Source organism: Atractosteus spatula, chromosome 2, assembly GCF_055471065.1.
Source record: "Atractosteus spatula isolate fAtrSpa1 chromosome 2, fAtrSpa1.hap1, whole genome shotgun sequence".
Taxonomy (NCBI): domain Eukaryota; kingdom Metazoa; phylum Chordata; class Actinopteri; order Semionotiformes; family Lepisosteidae; genus Atractosteus; species Atractosteus spatula.
The window spans coordinates 17,441,485-17,464,915 of NC_142707.1; the positions used below are offsets into that span (position 1 = coordinate 17,441,485).

Below are 23,431 nucleotides of genomic sequence, written 5' to 3' on the forward strand. Positions count from 1 at the left end.
CTCCAGCACTGCGAGGAAGCAATGCTAACCGCTGTGTCACCGTGCCAACAAATTGACTAACCTACAAATGAAAAATAGTTATTATACTATCTTTTTTGTAATTTATTTATTTTTCTTCATTTTTTTGCAGGTTGTTCACAGAAGGTACAGTACCGATACTCTTCATTGCCAACATTTGTAATGGCCTGTTAGGGTTAGTGCTATCTGAGCTGAGAGTCACGTTTTCACATGAGGTAAAGACTACTTTGATATATAAAGGGACTGGTGTTGGTAACTGGTTTTGGGTGGGTGTAGAGTAAGTCTTTGTTTAGAGAAGATTTTTGATTGGAAAAAAAGCCTCCTTGTACAAAACCCTTGTTGACTACTGTGATTTCCATGTGTTCAGGTCTCCTGAGCCACCTTGGTTGAGGTAGGTGTCACGGATGTGGGAAAGAGCATGCTGTGGAATGGCAGGAGAGTGGAAAAACACCGTATGGGTAGCGGCAAAACAGGGGTTAGCTTGGGCTCAGGAGGTCAGAAGATGTCGGGTAGAAACCTATGCCCTCAGGCCATGGAGGAGACGACCTGGTGTTAGGCAGGTCTCAAAACATCCGATTCCTCAATGCTGAGCGAAGAGGAAAGGGTGACCCGGAAATATATAGCCCCAGACAAAGACACACCGGAAGGACAAGCAAAGCACAGGGAAACTAGGGACAGGACAGAGTAGGAGCGCCCTCTATCTGTAGAGGGTGTGACAGTAGACCTGTCACAATATAAAGCTTGCTTGAAACCCAATGACATTGTAGCATGGCCACATAGTACTGTTCTGAGTAATTTCTCATTTTAATAAAATGAAGCAAATTAATAATGAGCTATTGGCATTCCCCACACATTTTGCTTTGTTTCCAAAAGGATTTCCAAAATTGTATTATCATTAAATCAGATTTAAATCCACTATGGGTTTTTTTTAGTTATAGTCTTAATTGTAAATTGTATTTAAAAAATACATACATCACTGCATTTTTCATATATATTGCATATGCTTACACTGTACTAAATTTATACTAAATTATTCAACAGGTTCAATAAACCTTGCTCTCACACAATGTCTGCTGAACATGAGCTTTCTCTAGGGATTCAAGGGAAGGCTGGGGGCGAGGCTTGGGCTATGGGCTGTGTGGTGCAGCATCTCTCATCCATTAAACACCCATGGGTGTGGATAGCAGTACTAAATCAGGATCTACAGTATGTAGCAGACAACTTGGCGAGCATGTAACTGGATTTTTTTGCATTGTTATCATTGTACTGGAATACTTGCCTAAAACATTTTTCTCTAGTATATTTTTGTTGTTCTATTATTTCTACAAGATGCCCTAATAAAGACAGAAAATGAGGAGAGACTAGCTCACTTTCTGATAAAATATTATTGGACAGCTCTGTATTTTCTAGATTGATCTTATCTCAAATGAAATCTCTTAACCTTTGTTGTTACTTCATACATTATTAAATTTATTTTTCTTGGAAGTTGTGTTTTAATGTTTAATTCATCAAATACATGAAGAGTTCATATGACGTAGGATTTTATTGAGAAGGGCACCGCCTAGATCCCTTGAAACTAAAACAGTAATAGGATTTACACAGTGCTATGGTGCAGATGATATAAAAGTGATTTTCAGCTGTCCTTTTAGATATGTAATGGGTTGGCAAGGTCAGGGCAAAGTTGTAATCCAGCTTGCAGCTGCAATGAATGGACACTAGTGGGAGAGGTGTCCACACCACTAGAAAAAAAAATCCTATGTGGTCTTGCTCCTGGGGGATTCTGTGTAATAAAAACAATTCTGCAAAATATGAAATTCTACAAACTTCTGCTCACCTTATTAGTAAGTAAAACAGAACCACACCAATTTCAAAATACCCATAATCAAACAAGTTTATATTTACCACAAAACACATTAAGACACAACCACGAAACACATCCATCCATGTTCCAATGGCTTCTTCCAATTCAGGGTCATGAGTGTGCCAGAGCCCATCCCAGCATGCCACGGGCACAAGGCATGGTACACCCTGGACAGGATACTAGTCCATCGCAGGGTAGACATCAGACACACACACTTTTCACAGAAGCTTATTAATCTACCAGTGTGTATTTGGACTGTGCAAAACCAGAGCGCCCTGTGGAATCACAGGGAGAACATACAAACCCTACACAAACAGCACCCTAGGTTCAGGATTGAACCCCAGGGCCTTCCTTGTAGGGCCCCAGACCTACAAGGAAGCAATGCTGCAATGCTATGCTGCACCCACAGTAAGATAATATTTTAATTCCATACTAGGAACTTTAACTCAAAATTAGATGGATTTAATAACAGCAAAATTATTGTTCTAGAGAAGTATTACAGCTTTATATCCCCAACATGTAATGCCTCCTGTATCCTAACATCTTTTTTTAGAAGAACATTAAACTACAGCACAAAAAAGTAACAATTATTTGGTTTCCCCAAACTAAAATAAGGTTACACATTATGTGAAACTTAATCTTTTATGTAAAACCTGAATGCCCAAACTGAGGACTTCTAAAGATAAGATAAATTACAGTAAATGCCAGCAGAAACTGAAATATATTGAATTAATAAGTATTCACACCCATGAACTCCATATACGGTGAAAGCACCTTTGGCAGTAATTACAGTCTTTTAGGGTATGTTCCTATTAATGTCACACACTATCTAGGTACAATTGTTGCCCATTCTTGGTAACGGATCTGCTGTAGCTCTCTTAAGTCACTTTCGTTCAATCCCAAAAACTTCCAGTCACTGAGCATGATGCAATCACCATGGTTGATGTGTTGGATCTGCATGAAAAGTAAAGCCTTACATGACTAAAAAGTTCCAGGGAGATCTATTGACAAGGCAACAAATTCCTTCACCGTCCAACCCTTCTCCCAGCACTGGTTGCCGCAGAAACTGTGTGACAGGAGATTTGGATCACCTGAAGATGATTTACGAGCATGCCTATTCCAGGTGATTTAGAAAATAAATACTCAGATCTGACAGTTACATCTCTGGGCCCCTTGAGTCTTGCTTGTGAGTTTCTCTATCTTTGTTATCATGCTTCTGCTTTATTTTGTATCTCATCTCATGGATCTCACCCTGTGCTTGGTTACATCTCTGTAAGAGTCTGCATAGTTTTGCAAATTATGTGCAGAATCCCAGATTGTTCCCTTGTGACAGGTTCTCTGTAAACAGGCTGTTGGCTAATTTAGATTGGATATGACTGGATTGTAATAAAATTTGACAATGGCCCAGGTCTTTCATGCCGTAACTGGACTAGTTTTACAGCTAGAATTGTGCCAAAGCAGTGCTGGAATCATTTTAGTATCTTATATGGGTCAGGTAGCTATCATAGAATATGGTGGAACAACCATGCATGAAAGACATATTAAAAGATCAATATTTACAATATTTGAAATTACTTGGTTGAATGAAAATTGTAGACAGGTAGCCATCTTGTTTTATGCAGCAAGATTATTCACATTCATTCATCCTGTTGACACTAGATAAAATGTCTGTCAAAAAAACAGGGAGTTATTTTTTCTTATTTTTCAAACTGTGTTATAACACGGCAGTTGGTTCCACGAGGAGAGATAAAACTGACAGATGTTGAGTGAGAGAGGGTGTTTAAGTTTCCATACTTCCATACTGTACATGTGACAAGATGGTAAATGTTTTAAGCAAACCCAAATAAAAAAGTAGTTGCACCAGAAGCAGGACTACTACGACAAGTGTCACTGATGGTTTCAGCTAATTTTATTTTTTCAACTTGAAAACCTCTGGTTGTGAATGAAATTGCCTGTGTTTTAATTGATCCTCAAGCAGTAATAGGATTTTGAAAGCATTTTCAAATATGCATGTCAGATTGACCCCACTTTTCACTAATTTAATGATGATTTGACCTACTTAGCAGCTGCCAGTCATTAAACATGCATACTTTCAAAAGTTGAGAAAATTAATATCCTTAAAATTTATATGGTTTTCCACAAAAATGGATGCTGAAAAACAATATAAATACAATACTTCAATCTATATTGCCAGTAGTGATCACTCTACATTATAATATTATACTTAGCACCCAAAGATATAGTATCTGTATAATATAAAGTCTTCATCTTTGCTTTATTATTTTTAAAAATCAAATATTTTGACTTGCTTCCATTAGAGAAATGTTAAATTCCTGTAATCTGTAATGTATATTTTCTGAGTTTACACACAATTAATGATAAACTTTATTGCATCAAAACCATAGAAATACTTGTAATTTGTTACTGATAAAAAGATTGTTGAATCATCTGACCTTATTTTGCAATGTTCTAAAACAACAGTTCTGTTCACAGTAAGTTGCTAACCTAAGTGATATACAATCCTTAAAAAGAAACAAAACCTAGAAAAAAAGGATTAGCAATTAGTGATGTTTGAATTTCCACACCTATTCGTGCTTACACACCTCTTACACACTGTACATGTGACACGACGGTAAACAATTATTTAAGCAAACCCAAATGAAAAAAAGTAGTTGCACCAGAAATGTGACTTCTACGACAAATGTCAGTTTTCAGTTTGTCATAAAAGTAAAACAAAACTTGCGTTATTAAACAAGTTATCTTGAAAACAAACTAAAAAAATCTTGAGCGTGCAACACATTACCTCGAGTGTTTTTTTAGAATAATAGCTTGGTATAATACAGACTTCCGAAACTCACCGTACAAGAAAAACTTTGTGACCACTGCGCATGGGCGGACATCATACAACTTCCTAACTTTTTTTACCTTGGGAATTTGAAGCAGGAACGGTGGTCATGGGGAAATCTCATCAGGGTACATTGTTCAGGTATTAGTGTTGTAAACGATTTATGTTTTTTGTTGGATGTGTTCGGTCTATGGATATTTTTAATCATTGTTTTTTAAAGCTGGGTTTGACATTTCCAGGCAGTACTGCATCGATAGTTGAAAGCATTTGGGTAGCGCTGATGGCATGTAAATAGTTTTTGCGTATTTTCAGCTTTCTTTTAAACAAACATGAACTGACAACAATGTCTTCATATCGTTATTTAAGTTACATAAAACAGATTATTTAACTTTATAAAACACAGTGAGGTACTGTGCACACGAAAGTAGTGGCTTAAGTGGTAACAGCTGTTAGAATAGAATTAAGACGAAAATCACCTGTTTTTGAAGCGTCAGAAAATGAAAGTAAAGCAGTTTCAGACTTTTTACCAGTGCTTTAGCTTGAAGATCTATTATTTTTTTTCCTAATATCACTGCAGCTTTCTGGAGTTGATTCTGTTCTGTAAGGTGCTGCTGTTAGCAACAAGGTTAGAAAAGTTACAGCGAAAGTACACATTTATGAGGCTTATAATTGTAATAAGCAAATTTTGAGAACAATTATGATAATTTAACGTTCCTTAAATTGGTGTTGTATATCAGTTTAGGAAATATTACTGTTCTATTTGTAATGGTATAGAGTGCTTCACCATTTGCAGTTGTTACAGTGGTACAGTTCAACCTTAAAAAAGAGTATTACGATAATTTATCGGTGTCATCTAAGCTTTTCATATGACCGTTTATTAATGTTGATAAAGATACAGCTCATTTGCTTAATTGTAGAATAGATTTTGCGGGCACATAATGTTAACACCTTATTACTTTTAGCGTAGTTCAGAGAAGTGAAATATTTAATACATTATCAGTAAAAAAGTTAAGACATATTATGTTCATAACCTTAGAGATGGTCCTAAATATATTGAGACCTAATTTGTATCGCTGTACTTCATGAAGATTAAGACATATTTTAAAGTTTCCTTCTACTGTCATATATTTTATTTACTTTATTTATGCCATAAATACAATAGTAAGGTTATGCTATTTTAGTGGACCCCGTACAACAATTCAGTTTGAATTCACAGTAAGAGTAGAATGCAAATCTAAATTACTTCAATGACTTTTAAATATCCCCCCACTCCCTTGTCCTCCTGTCTATTCTGCGATTATATGATACTTTTTTATAATGCACCTTTTTTTTGTAAATGTGCAGTTTTTCTGCAGGGATTTGGCTTTAAGGATCATTGGAACTCCTTTTAGCAGAGTAAAAAATCGTGGGTAAAAATACATAGTTTGCTTGTCATGTTGCCAAGAAGGTCAATCCTTGACTCACATTTACAACCTAAACCCAAAGATACTAAATACTGTATACTGTGTGATTATATACTGCCCAGAGCTAATAAATGCTGTATATTGGAATAGATAAGGAGGAATAAGGCATTTCTTTATGTTAAATGATGAACATCTGAAGAAGACATATTATCTTTCAATTTCTAAGCTAAGCTCATAGTGAGGCAATTCATTAATCCCTAAAAACTGTTTAATGCATTAGCTGCAGTAAGACAGATGTCATAAGAGGTCATGGTTGGTGTTGTCTGAATTTACTACTAAGGTTTGACATTCAAATGTAGTTGTAAGAAAGGTTTATTGACCTGTTGTGCTAAAAGTGAAGCACAACTCTAGTGAACGCAAGTCTAGTGAACAAATTTTCTCTACAGCTCAATCCATTCCATCAATCTATTGTTTAAAAATATGGCTGAGCACCATAAAATTCTGAGCAGTATCCATGGTCACATAGAATCATTACCAATTTGTGTTGTTACACTTTGTTTATTGGTTTTTCAGGGAAAAGAAAGAATATTACAATTAAATTACATTTAAAAAGGGCTGCCAGGCAGAATAAAATTTTGCAGTTGAGCCACAGAGAGAAAACCAAATTTTTTCAAGCTGGAGAAAGTGAGTGCAACCAGTTGTTTCCAATGGAGCAAAATCAAATGTCTTGCTAGTATAGTGGAGAAGGCCAGGGTGCCTAACTGAATATTAGATAAAATGTGATTATGAGGAACACCAGGTGTTGACATTGGAGGAATTTATGCAAGAAAGGTCTGTCCTGCCAACAGACAAGGTGTACATACAGAAGGGTAAACACCAGTACACAAAGAACTTCATTATGACGTTTATTTGTCATTTCTGTCCAAACAAAAAGCATTGAAATAACAAGTATGACAGGATTGTGCAACTTTAAGACCCTGATTGCATAGGAAGTGTCTGAATAAATTCCCCTGACACAGAACTTTGTTTCTGTGGTATTTTCTTTTCTCCTCTGTGCAGCGACTGTGTTTGTCCAATGGCTGGAATAAGAGTAGCACTATCAATATGGTGCAAGTAGAGAGGAAGAGGAAGTGGTGTGTTACAAGCTGAGTGGAATAAAAACGAAACCCACATTGTGTGCTGTTTTCTTTTTAAGACTTGTTCAAACCATGGACTGAAGATGGGTCTCCCATTGAGTCCTCCCCTCTTCACAATGGCGAATAACACTGGCTCCAGCATTAATAATACGGATTGTTTCAGCCCAGCAGAGGAGAGCACTGTACTGCGGGGGGTGCAGTTCGGAGGCATCCCTGTTGTACTTCTGATAGATTTTATCTTTTTTGGGGTAAGTTCCTTAGCTTCCTTAGGTTTGAATGCTGGGTCCACTGTCCCACAGCAGCCCCATCTGAGAAAGGCATAGCTGTTTATTAAACGTTTAAAAAAAATATTGTTGGAGATCTTATTCTTATTTTTTCTATCATGTCACATGTTTAAAAAAAAAACAAATGATTGCTTTTTCAGCTTTTAAATAATTTAATCATTTTACTTTTAACTTGCAGATAAGACCTTTTGGATTATATCGCAGAAGTAAATCTTATAAAACAAGCTAGAATATTAGTTGAGTTGCATTTAAGAACACTTGTTGAGGTTTTACTTGCACTATGTGGCTGTGACTGTGAGGTGTGCTAATCTCACCGAGTTGAAAGGAGTGACAGAATAATATGTAAATGAAGAACTTACATTGTGACTTAGTGCCACATGTTTCACGTGTTTTGCTATGTAGAACAAAGGCAGAATTAGAGAAAGGAGCAAGTAAATGCATTAGCTATCAAAAAGTAAAAAAGACATATGTTACGTGTTAGGCATTTGAGGTATTGTATATGGATTGTTAATACAGTATTTGTAACTACTTTAAAATCTTTAAAGTACTGCCATATATTAGTTATTATTCTAACATTATATAGAGTATATAATGCTAATATTAGTAATATTAATTGATTTATAAATCTAACACTTGAAAACAAGTAGTGTCATGTGAAAAGAAGCCTAAGAAATATCTACAGCAGCTGATAAAGAAGTAACCCAAAATACATATTTTCTGTGTTTGGTTTTGCTTGTTTCTTATCTTATGTGTTTTTAGTGGTTCCCTGATGTTTTGCAGACTTCTCAATTCTAAAACTGCCAAAACAAATTTGATAGTTTATCTTGCTTGTATAGACACAGGAGCACAGTCCTTTACAATTATCTTATAAGGTACTCTGTAATTAATTTTGTTTCTCTGCCATCATTACTTGTAGTTAACGTTCTTTGTGTATTTGCAGACATACATTTTCTAGAACAGGTAGCATTTGCACAGGAAACTGTATAGAAGTATATTACAGTATATAGAATAGAAATTGAAAATTAAGCAGGGACGAATAGGATACTGTATATACAGTGAATGAGTGACCTTCTCCCCTTTCTGTTGAGGGAAGTGGAGCCAAAGAGAGAGAGAGTCTTGAGAATGAAAATCAGATCTTGAGGTGGGAAGACTGACATGGCCTGTTTCTCTTTTTATAACAAATAAGAGAATTATAATAGATGAAATGATACAAATAGGCATTTTGAGCCATTAGTGTAATTTTCCTATAAACATCACAATATTAAGCCCAGATTTGAAAGATTTCAGTGGCTTTCCCTCTGTAGTTTGTCCCAGAAGTGCGTTCTATGCAGTTTTATTTTACTGCGTATACAAAAGATATTTTCCTTTGGAATTTTGAAGACCTCAATCATATTACTTCTCCTAAAATGTATTTCACTGAGACTGATAACATTAATATTCTTCTGTATGTCCAGATTATTATTTTAAATATAGTGCTAAAGATCCTGAAGTCAAAACAGTAACATTAAGTAAACACCAACATAGAGAATCTTGAAAATGTGAAGGGTTGATAGTGTATATTTGGACCATGTGCGTGCACATTTATTTGCATTTTTTATATTTCCTGCCTCTAGTAATACTGCTTTTAGTCTCCTTTTTGTAAAGTACTGTATTCTTAAAACTGATCAGTGACATGAGAGAAAGGCCTATTTAGCTTGTTTGGTTGTTAGTAGCTATTTGATCTAAGAATCTCATCCACCACATTCATGGAAGAAGCCAGCTCTCAGAATAGCTCTCCGAATAGCTCTCCGACCTGCACAACCCCTGGTATAAGACATTCCTCTGAGTCCTAGAAATTATGTGATTGCTCTTCTTTGGACTCATTTCAGATCACCAATTTGTAATGTGGCTATTAAAATTCATAGTATTCACTGTACTCTAAATTAGGTTTTATTAGGTTAAGTTGTCCATTTAGCATAACATTTACACCTTTAACTGTATATCCTACCTGGTTTTTACTTGAAAAATAAATACCTTAAATAAAGAGCATTTTTTAGCCTTATACCAGGCTGAGTATCTGTCTTTTTTTATTTATAGTTTGATGTCTGGATATACAATGAATGAAAATGTATTCAGTCACAATATGTAGAATTAAATTACATCATTGCATGAATATAATCTTGAAAAGGGTTCTGTGGTATATTTTAATTCTTAATAAAATCAAATTGCAATACAAACAGTAGTTCTGTGAATTCCACAATTACTGCCATTTGAGGGAAAACATTAATTATCTTAATGTAGCTTATAGAGGACCACCCAACAGCATCATGCAGAGATAAGATTTTTATCTATGTATAAAATATCTATATTTATCTTTTTAAAGTAATCATTAGTATGAGAAGAAGGAAACTCACAAACATAGTTAATTTCTAGTAGTGTTGTTTGCTGAATGTTGAAATGACCACTGAATATTTTGTTACAAAACATACTGTATGGTGGCACGGTAGACAAACAGATCTGTGTTGTTATGTTTGAGGCTCCAGCACCTAATGTGGTGACTATATAGCTGAGGTGTACCAACAAGAGCCAAAAAGAACTGTAGTATTGTGTAGTGAATTAGTTGTATTGTAGTAGTTGATTGTGAACATTAGAGGTTATGGTTTTCCTTAAAAGCCATTTACTTCTGGAAACCATTTATGCAGAACTTACAGTATACTTAAGGTTTGTCCATTGTGTGTTGGTCAGTTGAAGGTATTGCAATGACAGCCTTGTAAGGCACATAGCTTAACACAAAACCTTATTGTTGAAACATATCTAGCTGTTACTGATAAGGCTGTAAAGATAATGTGTTTATATACGATTTTTCCTCTTTTGGAATTTCAAAACACTTGTAGGTTGTAGGTTACTCAGTTTACCCTCAGTTGAGTGCAGGCCTTTTGCGCAAGTTTACAAAAGCCTGTTTAAAAGTTCAGGAAGGGTAACAGACTGGCACCAACTACTCTACTGAATATCTTTAAAGATCCTTTTGAATTGTCCGAATTTCAGTTTAGAATCTCACCTGTCAGACCTGTTATTTTGTTTCCCATTGCCATATTGAGGCACTGCCTTGGAATTTCTGGTCTGGAGAAAAAACTTTTTTCTCTAGGCACACCAAGACTGCTTGTCGCTTTGACCACATTCCTTAGATGACTTTTGTGTGAACACTGATCAACTCAACCTTTTACTGGCTTCTTGAATCTGGTGTGATCAGGTTTCAAAGTGGTAGATACATGGGCAGGTTATATAAAAACTTGCTTACTTATCAGTCCAGCTTTACTAAAATTGTGACCAGCATTTCAAAGATAAGTAACCCAGCTATAGTTTGCTGGTGTGTAAAGGTTAGAGGATAATTTACAGCTAATACTGAGTGGGAAGTACTGTACTGTATGTGCTAGAGACAAGGAATTAACAAAGATTCCAAGTCTTGTCTGCTTGCTTGTTACAGGTAACCTCCAATTCTTAACAATAAGAAGTATCATTTAACTAGACTATACAATGTAACATGTAGTATACAATTTAAAGAAACCATTTGTGAAATAAGTGAAGTAAAAGTTGCAAAATCTTGGAAGTGTCACAGACTGCTATATTAGGAGGAAGTATCCGGGAGGGCCACTTTCTGCTTGTGCTAGTATTGTAGTCCTTTTTCCTTTTTAAAACTAACTTGTCAGAAAGTTAATATAGGTTTAGCATTAAAACACAAATGAATGTTGGATGTGAACAGACCATTAGCTCTTTTTATTTGAGAAATTCTCATTACGTTTTTACAAAAACAAAATGCAATTTTTCTTCAATATTGAATTACAATATACAGTAGCCTCCTGTCTACCAAGAATGTTCTCTTAACTTTTATGTCAATCAGTCTGATGCATGCTTTTTATTGTTATCCTGTTGTAAAGTTCATTTATAACCCTGTTTTTAGTGTCATGACAGAAGGCACCATTGTTTGTTAGTAATATCCTCCCAAACGTTGAAATTTGTCTATTGTTCAGTTCTGACAAGAACTCCAACAGATCCTAAATTAAAAGAGATTTATTTGTATTCTTCACTGAAGAGATGGCATTCTTTTTTAGCATAGGTTTTACCTTTTATGCAACTGTATAATGTGGTCAGATTTGACATGGGAGTTATTTAGTTACTATTTGGCAACTAAATGCTATTTGGTTTTATGTTGCCATGGTACTGCACCACAGACCTCGGATTCATGAGATCAGCCTTGAGTAGTAGTCTTAGGGATAGTTTCCTAATATTTTGTTGCAGATTATCAATTGTTTCCAGTGGGTGTGTGTTATCCTCCCAAACCACTTATCTGATTCCAAAACACATTGGGTAGGACTTTCTCATATTTTAATAGCTATCATTTGAGTTATTGGAGTTAATGATAATATATTAGGATTTATGACAATACTCTGAATTTCCCAGTGGTGATGTGTACAGGTGTGTTTTGCTTTTGTGTTCAGCCTCTATCAATACCTGGTTATAATCAAGGTGACGTCTAGAAGCTTCTTTTAACTTTTGAAGGCTTTGTGAAACTACCAGATGAAAAATAAAGATAGAAGACAAAATTTATATTTTATTATATATATGAATATTTTCTAAATATTTAGAGGTTGTAAATAGATTACAGCACAGTGTATTTAGAAATATATCCTTATTTGTTTGCAGTTATGATAATGAGATAGTATTCTTTTTTTATACATTTTTACCATTGTCATTTTTTCATTTGTAAATCCTGCATTTTCTTTGCTAAATCAACTTTAGATATAGTTTTTATTTTGGTATGGATACATTTGTGGACTACTATGTATTGATGCACAATTAAAATTTAACTGTCTCATGTTTCATACTAATAATTCATTAGCCAATATTATTATTTTAATAGTCACCGGTTTAGGTATTATTTAAGTGGTATTGTTCCTTGGAATGAGCATATACTGAATAAAAATAAGGTTTCATACAATCAATTGTGTGTTGGTTGAAATAATTGTTTGAGTCTAATTCTGTATATTGGGATGGAAACACAGCAGTGCACAGGAATACACAGTTTATGGAAGGCCACTGACTATTCAGTGAGCCCAAGCAGTGTGTCTCTACGTTAGTCTCCATTTTCAATAGTTTCAATGAGATAATTGACTATGACAATTTAAGGGAAGACCATGTTTCTAATGGCTTTAAGGTGGAGATGCAGTTGACCTGTTTAAGTTTTAAATACTTATCCAAGCATGCAAAGAAATACCTTTTTTTTTCTAGATCCTATTGGCCATCTTTTCTATCATTAGGAAGATATTGTGGGACTATGGGAGACTGGCCCTGGTGTCTGATGCTGACAGGTAAGTACCGTATAATCGGGTATCATCAAAAGAACAACGGTCAAAACTGCAACTTAAAATTAATAAATAAATGGATGTGTTTTGGTCCCTGTGCTGCCTTTCATGGGACTTTCCTATGAAATAGTGTTGCTATATCCATATTCATCCTATTGGAATTCTGAAGTGTTTGGGGAAAAAAAACTTAACATTAACAATGTGGTAGAACATTAACAATGATTTTTTAACAAACATTTTTTTACTCAAAACTGACATTTATAACCATACAACTATTTTCATTTTACTACAGATGAGTGTGTCTGGTGCTAAAAAAAAGCTGAAAATAATGGATTAAAACTGAATCTGATAGGTGTGGGTTGAGGATTTAGAAACTCCGAAGCATTTGAACTAAATTGGAAATGAAGAAAATACAAAGATAGTTTTTTAAAAGAGATACAAAAATGCTAGTCACAAAGAGATCTGAAGGGAAAAACAAAATGTCAAGGACCAGGTAATTGAGTGCTTCTAACTAAATGCCAGGATTATAAGAAACAAATTGAAAGAAGCAGAAGCACTAGCATGTGATCTGATGTAATTTAAATCACAAAAGCTTGACTAATGGAGAGCAATGTTACACAATACAACATTAATAGTTCAAGTACTGTAGGTAGCTGTGTCAGCATGCGTAGGCCGCAAAGGAAAAAGTAAAAGTTTATTCCATGCTGAAAAGAGAAGAAAAGAGACACGACGTTTTGGCTCTGGAGCCTTCTTCGGGTGTGTCAGAAGGCTCCACAGCAGAAACGTTGTTTCTTTTCTTATCTTTTCAGCATGGAATAAACCTTTACAACATTAATAGAGCATTTTGGAGAGACAGAGAAGGAATTGGTGTTAAAGGACTTTACACCTAAAAGAACATTCGCGTTCAAGAATCTAATTTGGTTTAATCAAGGGTTTCTGAATCAGCATGCAGACACAATGTTAAAAATAAGTAGGATGTTCAATTAAAATGCAATACTAAGTAAGCAAGATCATAAGGGAAGTGACTATGAGGGGAAGCACCTTTGTTGTGATAACATCGTCATACAGTGATAAAAACCTGTTAAATGCATACTTTGTTCTAGCAAAAATTTGTTAACAGTGGAGTGTTCGTTTTATTGGAGTCTGGAATAAACTTCAAAAACCATGCTGTTGAAAGTGAGTTTGGCTTCCTTCAAGAAGCAGCTGAAGAAATCTAGGATCACTTTGCTTCTAGAAATCAAGCAAGCTAAACAGGCCAAATTCTTTTGTTTGTAATCCTTTGTATCTTCTTATGTTTAAATTGTTACAGGCATGTTAACCTCATAGTCTATAATAATGACAAGTATTGTAAGCATTGTATGTAAAGAAATCAAGTGCTTAAGTGCAGCTGTAGTGTTGTCATTCCTGCTGTGAAGTTATTTCCTCTAATCTTCCTGAAATGTGTGTTCTCAGTTTCACAGGAACTTCTCACAGGAAATATGGAAGACTTTCCTCCACCATTTCAACTTCTGAGGAACTTGAACATGAGAGGGTAGAGGCAAAAGACAATTATTTTCATCTGGGGGCTCCTCTGTATCTCAGCCATTAAATCAGTTAAAATCTGTTGTGCCCATGAGCACATTGGATGCTGTCTCCCCACTTGCAAAAAATGACCTCAGCTAAATATGATAATAAAATACTGTGGTTAATTGGAAGTTTCCAAACAGTCTAAACAGTGTCTCATAGATTAATAATGTAAGCAGGAATATAAATATTTTTTTTCTTGTCTTTGTCAGTAATTTAACGACTGTGCTGCTCTTATAGCTGTTGTGGCATTTGCGACAAAAAGCTGAATTTGTGCAGTAATGTGCTTTGGGGTGGTCTCCTTACTGCCCCAGTGGCACATGAAGCAGACTGAGTGGAACTAGTCACAGCAGAGTGCATGTACTGACTTCTAGCTGTGTTAATGGCAATTACCTAGGAATCCGTGAGAGCTTCACCTGAGTCTGACAGAGGCAAATTGAGAAATGGGGGCAACATTGATGTTTCCAAACTTTTATACTTTCATATGTAGTGGGGTAAAGTGTGTTAACTTGCCATATACAAATATTTAAATTGTAGGATGTTGCTGGTATAGTTTGTGTCTCTTACCCATGTATAAAAGAACAAAAGCAAATTTGTATAATGCTATATTTTACAAGCTGAAGTTTTCTTAAAAACGTGTTTTCCTCTACCTGCCCCACCTGTCTCAGCATTCACCCATAATGCCTTCCAGCCTCAGGGTGGTGTCTGTAGTCCAGAGTGCTGTATTTTACCTGGGCTTTGTTTAAGTGGTTGTACTGGTTTAATGGGCTACGTTTAAGTGGTGATCCACAAGTGACCAAAAACCAGTGGTTTGATGGGGTCAGGAATCTGGAATCTGCATTGCTGTGCTTCAGTGAGCTCTGTGTCTGACCTGTTGCTTGTGCGTTTTCAGTATTATATGTTAAAGCCAAATCAAGTATCAGTTTTTGACACTGATATGTGCATATATTCCTAATTTTTTCCAAGTTGGATAGAGTTCCTGTGTTGATTCGAGATTTATTATTAACAATTATTGACTCTAAAAATGGGACGATCTTCTCATACAATGAGAAGTTTTTAGAAATTCCAAAGTTTCACCAGAAGAATACGTTTTCTTTATCAATTAATGTTTATTATTATTAATAATAATATTAATAATTGTGTTCTCTCTCTGGTTCTCCGTTTGTAATTAGCATTCTGTATCTATCTTTCAAGAAAATGGGAACCTTTTTGAGTTTATCCCCACTAAAAAGTCATGAATTGCTAATTAACGTCTCATGTTTCTTCTCAGGGATTCTGCTCATGGTTTACTTTTGCTATACGAATGGAGTAAGTAACTTTTCATGTAAGGATTTAAACAAAACTCATTAGCCTATGTTTTGTAAACATTTTCTAGTTTCACATACTGTATTACATTTCTCTTTTTAATTGAGCATTTATATGAGCATAATATCATATATATTATGGGGCGGAGCAGTGGCAATGTGGCTTTTCCTGTGGCTGGAAGGTTGCCAGTTCAAATCCCATGGCCGGCAGAGGAATCCTACTCCGTTGGGCCCCTGAGCAAGACCCTTAACCCCAACTGCTCCAGGCGCTGTACAGTGCTCTCTCTCTCTGTCTGTGTGTCTGTGTCTCATGGAGAGCAAGTTGGGGTATGCGAAAAGACGAATTCCTAATGCAAGAAATTGTACAGTATATAACTAATAAAGTGATCTTATCTTATCTAATATCTGACTACAGTCAGATGAAAGACTGGACAAATACATGTTAATGCCACTTGATACTGTATTACAACTAGTGCTAACAATAATAATGATATTAATATGTTTACAAATAGACCAGTACAAATTGGGGGATAGGAGCTTGTAGATGTCAAGTAAACTGCTTTTTTTCTTGCAGTGAAGAAAAGATCCAGGAAAAATGTGGCAAGGATGCCATCTACTACCTCTCCTTCCAGCGCCATCTCATTGGGCTCTTGGCAGTTTTCAGTGTTTCCTCTGTGGCCATTATTCTGCCTGTCAACCTCTCAGGAAATCTGATAGGTAACACTCAACACACATGTTTTACCTAGAGACAAGTAATGAAAGTATTTTAGAGAAATACAGGAGAACCTTTTTTCAGCAATATTTGTTAATGTATTTGGTCAGATTGTATCCCGATTCTTTTCTTTGATATGATATGAAAAATGTATGACCCTTATTTACACTTATCTACTGCTTGAATCAAACTAAGGACTAGTCTTTTGCACTTATAATGAGTAAGGATAATTTATGTGTGGTTTAGGCTCAAATGTGGTTCCATATACAGTATGAAATTGTTGTGAATTTGACCTGTCAGTAGTCTTGGTTATGTGTTATTTAATTCTGTTGCAGGTACCGACCCCTACAGTTTTGGAAGAACAACTATAGTAAACATACAGAAGGAGTAAGTTTTCTAAAATAAAAAATGTTTAATAATTTTGCTTCACTCCAACTGTCAATGAGTATTATAAATATAATTATATAATTATTGTTTGAAGTTTAGATGCCCATTTGTTATTGTTTCTACAAAAACATCACTTCTCTACCTGAACTTTATTCCAACACTTCAAAAGTTTCTTAATATAGTTCAGGTAGAATGTTTTTCTTGGATCTGAAAGCAAGAATCACTGGCAAATCATAGTCCTTATTAACCAATACCCTTGAAGTCAGAGGAATCCTACTCTGTTGGGCCCCTGAGCAAGGCCTTAACCCCCAGCTGCTCCAGGGGTGCCATATAAATGGCTGACTCTGCGCTCTGACCCTAAGCTTCTCTTTCCCCGTCTGTGTGCCTGTGTGTCTCATGGAGAGCAAGCTGGGGTATGCGAAAAGACAAATTACTAATGCAAGAAATCGTATATGGCAAAAAAATATCTTGAGGGATTTGTTACAAAGCAGATGGAGATAGAGAAGCCATGCAATTCAATCTGATACCTGATTTTTTAAAGAAATTATCCAGAATTTTTGGAATACCCTCTTATAGCCACAGAGATTTGCAACAAGACAAAGATTTTGCATATCCAGGTGTTGTACAAAATACCGGGCAAGTTTCTAAGTACAATTCTTCTATTTTCTATTGAATTATTCTTCTATAAAAAATGCTATTCTTCTTGGTTATGTTCCCAAGAACCTTGACGAATGGCAAAACAACAAATGGAAAGGATGGTTTTGTAATGGACTTTATGAAATGTACACAGCACGTCCACCATTATTTTTGCTTTCCCCTCAACTTATCACTCTTTTCATTTAAAGCACGTTTGCCACTCATGAAGTGTAGATATCACAGAAATATTTTATGATATCAAGAAAAAGATTTTAGATGATATGCACACTTAACAAAGCACAAAACACGTGAAACTAAGCCGAGGCTGTAACTTAATGATGCTTTTTTCTAGCTGCTTTGACTTAATAACAATACAACATTTTGAAGAAGAAAAATTATTTTTAAAATAATGTACTAAATTTGACTAAGAATAACATAGTAGTGGTCAATACAAAACAATAAGTAATGCTGTTCATGTGGTGATTCTTACTATGCCACATGTAGTAAGCTGCAAAACAAAAGTGGAAAGAAATGGAACTCTATCAATAAGTAAGAAAAAACAAGATAGACAAATACTGAAATGGCTCCCTAATAAATGAAACTAATAACAGAGTTCCCCTGTATATCTAGCTGTTCATTGCTGTAGTATGTTAGTTTCCAGTTTTCTTGGTATGTGTGAATGAATACCGTTTGATTCAAAACAAACTTTCAAAAAATGGTAGATGTCACAGAAATTTGTGACGGGTGCTTCTGAGCTTAAAATAGCAGGTAATGATCTTTCAGCTAGCTGTCAGAATTCTCACAGTCCTGTCATCTAATTTTAAGCCATTTTATTTTTAGGGCAGGAATTCTATCAACCTCATTTTATCAGCCTCACAGTAATGGATGTATATTTCAAAATTAAGACTTTGAACTGACACTACAATTGTGGAGTAAATGCTGTATCTGTGTCCATTACTTATCTTTCTGTTTTCATTAAATGTGACTGCTATCTACTAAGGAAGACACATTTTGAAGTTGCTTTTTTTTTCAGGAGCCGTCTTCTGTGGCTTCACACTGTGTTTGCCGTGCTATACCTTGTGCTTACAGTAATTGTAATGAGACATCACACATCTCAGATGAAATATTTGGACAAGGATACTGTGAGTATTCATAAATGGGCTGGATTGTGTAAATCCTAGGGATGCATGTGGTGTGTTATCATTACGACCTGATTTATGGGAATCGCAAACAAAAAAGAAAAATAACCTATTGTACAATTGAATGTGAGTTACACCTTTGATTTACTCAGTATGTTTTCATGTAATGACAATTATGTATTACCCAATATTGACTGCTGTGTAGAAGCAATAATCCTCTGTCAAACACAAAATAGTATTTTGGGTTAGGCGTTGGTTTAAGATCTCATATAATCTAGGCTCTTGAAGGACTGCTTAGCTTAGGGCCTTTTCAGTGTTTACTGTATACAGATATATTGAGCAAGAACTGAAGAAATTCTGAGGTTTTCATGGGTGTTTTCTCCAAGCCTCTACAATACATTACGTAACAGAGGATGAGTATTTCAGTATTCTCCATTGTAATGCCATTACACGTCATGCAACTAAATTTTTTGTTTTCATTAGTGATATTCCATTGGAGACCTGCCTCTAGAGGAGGGTAATACAATTAGTGGTAGGACAGAGTACATTGATCATGACTACCTTTTTTGCAAATTAAATGTATTGAAAGTGAATATACTTCATATTGTTATTCAGTTATGATTTAGAAACTTTCTTGTTTATATATCCTTTTTGTTTAAAGTGAAGAAAGTAAAGGTTTGAGTCAGATATGAACCCCATGATTCCTCATTTGACTGTCTAATACTAGGAGAGATTCCAACACCATCAATAGTCAAACTAAATTTGACAGTTGATAGCAGAGTTGTGGAGTTGATAAGCGGAGCCAATAAGCATAGCTTTGATCTTGTCAGAGTTCAGATGTATAAAACACAGTTGCATACATCACTGTTGCATATGAGACAGTGCTTGATTAACATCAGGTTTCTTGCGAACCAAAATTTGGATATCAGCAGCATAGAAATATAACCAGTTATAATTATGATTAATCATACCCAACAATAACAAGTTAATTATCTTATCACTCAATAATTGCTATGCAGATAGAGTTTCTACTAGGGGGATAATAACTGCACATTTCAGGCCTATGGGATCCACTCCAGATCTTATGATTCATTGATCAATGATCAATGATCTGTGTGCCAGTGTGATAGAAAACAGAGAATTTCAAACTTCATTGCAAACAGCAAAACAGAGGGAGTGAGATCCAGGGAACACATGATGGGTTTAAGTTAAGTGTTTTTCAGAGAGGAGCGGAAGAAAGACTCTGAAAAGTTAGATGGATTAATTTTGAAAATACATCAATTGTTCTTGAAAGTGTAAACATGAAATGAAGTATGAATTGTGATCTTCTGAGTTTTAGATAAAAACACGTAGTAAGTTAATTGACTTTTAAGAGAAGGTCGAACTGGCTTACCACAGGTGATAACTAGGACTAATTCATTCTTTGATTTTGAGTGGGAATATTCTCACGCTAAGTGAAGTCAAAACCGTTCTGGAAAGCACATAATACTGTTCTTTATCAGCAAAATTAAGATGAGACATTTTTTGTTAAAATCTCCCATGATTAAAATCCTTGTAAAAACAAGTGCAGGAAATTACAAAAGAACTACTTTAAAAACATAATTCTTCTGTTGTGGCCTGTAAAAAAGCTTCACTAGAACTTATAGAGACAAACGTAACCAAATTTATAGTTAAAATGAATTAAAAACTGGTATGGGACAGCTTCAAGCAGTCCAGAGTTCTAAGAAGGAACAGTGTTGCTTCTGATTGTTTTGCACATTGACCAGACTAGAGTGTCTCATGAGCTCAAATGTAAGTGCTGTGAGTAACCAGAGGGTTTGTTAAACTTGGGCATGTCTAAGAAGTACTTAAATTATATCATATATGTACAGTATACTGTACTATACTGTATATTTTATAATAATTTAGTAGACAAACTTTTATATATAAAATGTTATTCACTTGTAACCTAATTGTATTTAATTTGCAATGGCATAACAATGCTTATTCTTCCACATCAAAAATACTGTGTATTGTTATAATCATTTAATTCAGTAATATTGCATGAACCCTACATATGTATTGTATTGGGCTTGTAGAGCAACCTCTTACTTTTTACTGTTTTAGTTCCCTTAAAGCAGAGAAGTGATTACTGATCATTTATGAAGCTAATTTAATAATTTATGAAGCTACTTGGAAAAGGGGATCTCTGTGGTGTTTATATGCTCTCCTTGTGTTTGCATGGGTTTCTTCCCACATTCCAAACACATACCAGTGGGTTAATTGGCTTCTGGAAAAACCTGGCCCTGGTGTGTGTGCGTTTCTGTCTTTGTGTGCCCTGCGAGGGACTGGAATCCCATCCAGGGTGTATCCTGCCTTGCGCCTGTTGTGTGCAGGGCTAGGCTTTTGGATTTCCCCACACCCCTGAACTGGATAATGCAGTTCAGAAAATTAAAAGATGGATAGCGTATGTCTCATTATACTTAAACCAGTCTGGAAATATCTCACAAATCAGTCATCCAAACATAATTTGTATTAAAGGATTAAAAGATGTGAGTAGTATAAAAATACAGGACAAAAGCAGGACAAGATGGGATATAGCCATTCAAAATGATCTGCCTTACAGCTGTTACTAATATTGTAATAGAATATTTATTCATTTGTGAATGAATGTTTGCAACTTTTCTTCATTTTTTATGTCTTCTTCACTAGGTGAAACCTACGTTGTTTATATGTTCCATGTCAAGAGATGCAAGTGAAGATGCTCTTAGAACACATTTCAAGTAAGTGCTTGATTGCTTTCTTATTCAGATAGAGAATCTGTAATGATAAAGAGTAATGAAAACAGAGGTAGCCATTGGGATCCCAGAACCATTAGGGGTCTGGGATCATGCTGTATATTTTGAAACTGTACAGATGAAGTCCACAATAAAGGTTTATAATTTTTTGAGAACAGACAATGAAGCAATTAAACACTTTTTAAGAGAAGCAGAACAGAACCGATGTATGTGGAATCAGTAGAGAGACATTTTAAGACTAATCTGCTGGAAGTACAGAACTGTTTCTTAGTACAGGCAAATCAAGCTCAAGAAAGCATGGTTTTTAAACAATCCATTATATACGAATGCAAGCACTTTATAAAATGAATTAAAAACAACTTTAAATTAAAGAAAAGAATAAAATTAATTGAAAATTAATACCAGCATCTGAAACATGTTACTGGGATATCTATAACTGCTACTACCAGTTTTAAATACTTTCTAATTATATGAAATAATGTTTATTATTTATTATTAGTTGAAGAGAATGTTAGAATAACCATGAGAAAGAATGAAAACAACATTCTAATGCTGGTTTTTTTCACTAGCAGACAGGCAATAAAGGATAAAGTGAAATTATGGTAACCAGAAGATAGACCAAAGACCAGAATATGAAATGGAAATTGTATTAAAGTAAAAATATTTTACTTTAGGTGTTCAATAAGAAAGAAATTCACAATGATCTTAAGGTTTAGGGAAGATATCATAAATTGCAAGTTGTAGTGTTCTTGCAGAATCCCAATCCATTAGTTTCATGATGCAACCTAAATAAACATTTAACAATTAGAAACACTTGGGAGATATTACTTTAATGCAGTAATCTGTCAAAGAACTTAAATTCCGCGAGGGCTTAAGTATATTATTTTTTTCAAAATAATCTCTAAATTAATTTGATAAAATCACATTTTAAATACATCTCAGTTAAATAGTTTGTTCCTGTGTATAAAATTTGCTACATTGTGCTGTCATGAAATCTCTGTAAGCTTTCAAGGTAAAGCATACTTTTTTGATTGAGAGCTGGTTGATGAATAAAAAAACTGAGAACATTCTTCCTTTATATCCAATACCTAGTTTGTTGTAAAGTTAGTAAACTATAGTGCTGCTTGAAAGTTTTTAAACTCCTGTTGTAGTTCTTTAAATGTTACATTTTCACTATTAATCCTTGTTTAATGACATCTAGTCCTTACATTTCTAAAAAAAATCCAAAAATTGTTTAGAGGAATTGATGCATGCAATAGAAAAATAATTGGGTAAATAAAAATTACTACATGTGCAAAAGTAAGTAAACCACAAGGTTCATTATCTTAGTCTACGAGGTATGTAGACTAAGATAAGTGATAAGCCAGCAGCCATATCACCCTGCAACTCACAACTGGCAATCCACTGAAGCTGAGCAGGTGCTAGTGGGGCCAGTAGGGGGTGCTCACTCTGCAGTCTAATGTCCAAGTATAGTGACAGGGGCACTATACTGTAAAAAGGCGCTGCCCTTCGGATGAGACAAAAAACGAGGTCCTGATTCTCTGTGGTCATTAAAAATCCTAGGGCATTTCTCGAAAAGAGTAGAGGTGTTACCTTGGCATCCTGGCCAAATTTCCCACTTGCCTTTACAATCATGGCCTCCTAATAACCGCCATCTACTGTATGAATTGAACTACTGTATGAACTCTGTTCTCCTCCACAGTGATAGCTGATTTGTGGTGGAGGGAAGTCCTCATTACTTGTAAAGCTCTTTGAGTGGAGTGTCCAGAAAAGTGCTATAAAAATGTAAGGAATAAGTAGTAGTAGTGTGAGTATAAGTATTATATAAATAATAATGTACATTAAGTACAACTAGGTACTAAAATAATTGGGTACCAAATATATAAAGGTAGGAAACCTAGTCAGTTTGGTCTTACTCATACAGGTTAGTGTAATACACCATTTCACAATCTAAAGAGACCTCAGATGACCTCCGGAAGAACTCATAAGAACTCATCGGGGGGTTGATAGCAAAATGATTTGAAATT

The 23,431-nt window shown here is 35.1% G+C and overlaps 1 protein-coding gene across 2 annotated transcripts in view; it reads left to right on the forward strand.

Moving 5' to 3' along the window:
• The first annotated feature begins 4,529 nt into the window (after nucleotides 1-4,529).
• The window catches only part of tmem63a (transmembrane protein 63A), a 38,716-nt gene continuing 19,814 nt past the window's right edge, over nucleotides 4,530-23,431 (forward strand). Inside the window, exons 1-9 of one of the 2 annotated variants that reach the window (XM_088938124.1) lie at nucleotides 4,530-4,865; nucleotides 7,323-7,511; nucleotides 12,813-12,892; nucleotides 14,339-14,417; nucleotides 15,720-15,757; nucleotides 16,328-16,470; nucleotides 16,801-16,852; nucleotides 18,522-18,630; nucleotides 21,319-21,389. In XM_088938124.1, coding sequence (XP_088794250.1) covers nucleotides 7,347-7,511; nucleotides 12,813-12,892; nucleotides 14,339-14,417; nucleotides 15,720-15,757; nucleotides 16,328-16,470; nucleotides 16,801-16,852; nucleotides 18,522-18,630; nucleotides 21,319-21,389 — 737 coding nt within the window. In that variant the 5' untranslated portion in view covers nucleotides 4,530-4,865; nucleotides 7,323-7,346. Of the gene's footprint in view, nucleotides 4,866-7,158; nucleotides 7,512-12,812; nucleotides 12,893-14,338; nucleotides 14,418-15,719; nucleotides 15,758-16,327; nucleotides 16,471-16,800; nucleotides 16,853-18,521; nucleotides 18,631-21,318; nucleotides 21,390-23,431 lie in introns of those variants that run through there. The other variant, XM_088938116.1, reaches the window with a different exon arrangement.